This window comes from Polistes canadensis, unplaced genomic scaffold (assembly GCF_001313835.1).
Source record: "Polistes canadensis isolate GaletaPanama2010 unplaced genomic scaffold, ASM131383v1 scaffold_193, whole genome shotgun sequence".
Taxonomy (NCBI): domain Eukaryota; kingdom Metazoa; phylum Arthropoda; class Insecta; order Hymenoptera; family Vespidae; genus Polistes; species Polistes canadensis.
Genome location: NW_014569740.1, coordinates 276338 through 279870, shown reverse-complemented (window position 1 = coordinate 279870; position 3533 = coordinate 276338). Strand labels below are relative to the sequence as shown.

At 24.2% G+C, this 3533-nt stretch overlaps 1 protein-coding gene across 1 annotated transcript in view; it reads right to left on the bottom strand.

The window, feature by feature from the left end:
- LOC106789623 overlaps nucleotides 1–3134 on the bottom strand; it is a 9408-nt gene extending 6274 nt beyond the window's left edge. The window contains exons 1-3 of the mRNA XM_014754001.1: nucleotides 2678–3134; nucleotides 2485–2566; nucleotides 2248–2308 (exon numbers count right to left, since the gene is read on the bottom strand). Of these exons, the coding sequence (XP_014609487.1) occupies nucleotides 2248–2308; nucleotides 2485–2493 (70 nt within the window). The 5' untranslated portion in view covers nucleotides 2494–2566; nucleotides 2678–3134. The remainder of the gene's footprint in view (nucleotides 1–2247; nucleotides 2309–2484; nucleotides 2567–2677) is intronic.
- Nucleotides 3135–3533: the final 399 nt, after the last annotated feature.

Genomic DNA, 3533 nt, shown 5'->3' with positions numbered 1-3533 from the left:
ATTATAAAATAAAATACCATATATATATATATAATCTTCCAAAATATATCTTCATATAGAAAAATCATTTCACAACAAAAACTATATTTATTTGAATTACATTTGATTTTCTTTTATACTTGAGATTACATTTAATAATAAAAGCAGAAAAATTCAATTAACATAAGAGTTCTTTAAAATGTGCATACATTTATGTAATAGACGCACGATGAATTATAAAATCAACGTGTGTTGAATCCTTAAACGTACATGAATCCGTATGTAGAAAATAAAAATGGGTGGATGGATGGATGGGGGGTTTAGGACAATAGGAAAAGAACAATAAGTGGTAGCTAATTTGATGCTTGTAAATACAACACCAAATTTCCAAAAATAAATTTCGTCTTATCGATCGTGTAATTATTTTTGTAATACGTATGTTACTACACGTGTATATACGTTCTTCTTGTAATGTTATTTCGCGTTTCTTTTTTTAACACACAATACTCTTTCACTTTTTAAATGAGGAGGACGGACACGTGCGTCGCATATTATTTGTTTTCCTTTTCGCATACTACAACCAAAATCATTATCATCATTATCATAACACACCCATGTATGTATATATATATATATATATATATATATATTTTTTGCTATGACTTAAACAAAATTTATGTAATGTATATCACATGCTAATTTAATTATTATTATTATTATTTTAGTGATCAATTTTCTAGTAAAATTATATAACTTGTGACTTTTTTTTGTTTTATGAATAAATCTTCTAGTATCCTCATAATTTATATTATAATTAAGAAGAAGAAGAAAGAATGAAGAAATGATAACGAAATATTAACGTCACGATTTGTTCGTTAAAAAAAAAAAGAAACAAATTCGAATCGTTTTCTTATAATGCGTATCCTACAATTGTTTAGAATAACACACTTTCTTTTTTTATCGTATTTTTGATTTATAAGAAAAAAAAACAAAAAAAAATTGAAAACAAAAAATTTATTTTAAATGAGAACACGTCCACGTTTATCCAAGAATTTCCTTCTTTTATTTCGTAATACTTAATAAGACTACTATCCTTGAAATTAATTTTTATTTTTTATACTAGTTGAAACATTCTATTACGTTTCAAGAAAACCGTGTACTATTTTATCGAATAATATTTCACACATTTTTCTTTTTAATTTTACCTGTTGAAAATATAACTAATAATTATGAAAATAATTCAAATGAATAAACAGTTTTAAAATTAGATCGACATATAGTTTCTTTGTTCTAGATTATATCAACAATATATTTTCCAATTAGAAATAACAACAACAGAACCATCCAAGTAATAATAATAATAATAATAATAAACCATATCTATATATATATACTAATGTTTTCAAAACATCAAAATGATAGAAGAATTGGAAATATTTCTTAATATATATATAATTACAAATTTGATCACAAATTAGATTTAAAAATGTTGTAAAATATTTTAAGAAAAAAATGTCAATATTTCTCACCGAATATTTTACTATCATCCTTCTTCAAAATTTTATTTAATTTAATATCACTACTATTATCGTTCATGTTTTCAATCGAATAACACAATTAATTTATAAGAAAATCTTCGAACAAACTAATTAAGAATTCACACTACTGCACTTTATTTAAAGAAAAAAGAAATATATGCAAATTAGTATACTATTAACACTATTATCTATTGCATCACAATAGAAAATTTAATCACTTATATTTTCACTCAACAATTAATACAAATATACGTTGTTAGAGTGATCTCACAACGTTTCAATTTGATTTGAATGTTTGCAATATTAAAAATATATGAAAAATCAAAATGATTGTTTGTTCTCTTGATCGTTGTTGTCAATGCAGAAACTTCATTTAATTTGCTTTGGGTTTGGATGGACGTTTATACTGAAAAGATTTCAGTTGAACAAGTGGGGAAAAGAGAAGAGAAAGGTAAAGATGGAACTTTGGTGGGGAGTTTTCTCAAGAAAAACTGAAGGTTGTGTGTACTTGTTTCATATATATGTATATATATATATATATAGAAAAAGAACTTGATCATCTATCTTCAGAAAGATCTTTCCAAGTTTTTTCTTTCTACCTCTTTTCCCAAATTATATATTCCCTTAAAAAATTTTGGAGACCAACGAAAACATGTGTTTTTTGCTTCATTTTTTAAAAAAATAAAAACGTATAAATCTTCATAAATATGATCAAGTTCTTGTTGCCCACCTTTATCCATAATTATCTTCTTCAATAATTTTGAGACGAACGAAAACCTCCTTTCTTTGTCCTAAAAGAAAAAAGAAAAACAGAAAATAAACAAACGAACACTATGCAAGTAATATTTTAAATTAATCAATACGAATTAATTGAAAAACTTTAGAATAATTCTAATAATAATTAAATTATAGATAAATGTGTTATGAATTCAATTATAAATATAATACAAATGATTATAATGATTACCTTAGACATTTGATGATAATTAACACGTTTGGGTTGATCTCAATTGAAGATTATTTATTTAACATCATAATAAATAGTGTTCCTATTATTTTATTAAAATGTTATATTCATAATAAATAATAACGAATAACTTTCTATAGGAAAGTAATGGGTTTTTATAGAAGAAAATAATAATAAATATGAAATAAATTACCTGAATCAGCAAAACAAATTGTGACGACGTTGCATGTGTTCAATAAGTTAAACATATTTTATTAAACCATTGATTGATATTTAAACAAAACAAAAAAACATACAATAAAGCCTGAGATATTCCCCATTGCCACGTGGCAGAAGAAAAAGTCGAACGTCAACCTTTGGCGAAAGCCAAGAGATTTCTGCTACTTGCGCATGATTATTGCTTCACTTGTTGCAAAGTAGAAAGGGAAAGTTTTCACCTATGTTCCTTTCTTCTTATTCGTCTTCTTACTCATCGTTTCCGTTATAATGATCGAGAATGAAACGACAAATATTTCTGAATCGTCTATTTAGATCACGTTTATTAGTAACACCTGGTGAAAGTTTTTTTAATGCTGTTGTCATTCGCTTCATATTTCTTCTTAACTATATTATTTAAATTTATATATATATATATATAAATTTTAAATAAATATCAAACATCATCATCATCATCATCATTATCTTCTTTGGGTATAAGATGATAAAATAAAATATTGATTTTGTCAATAAATCCTGTAAACGTAATGTAACAAAGATAATAAAGTATTGAAATATATATATGTATATAAAATATAATAAACGATTAATAATTATTAATACCAAGAGACAATTGTTTTCCAAATTTCTTTTTCTTTCTTTGAGATACGAATATTTATTTATTTATTTATTATAGTTCATTCAAAGGATTCTATTATTTATCTTCTTTTTAAAAACTCGATCATCATCTATYTTGTTCTTCATTTTTCTTTCAATATTGTTTTCTATAAAAGAAAGAAAAAAAAGACAAAGCCAATAAATCATCATCATCATCTTCTTTGGGTATAAGATGG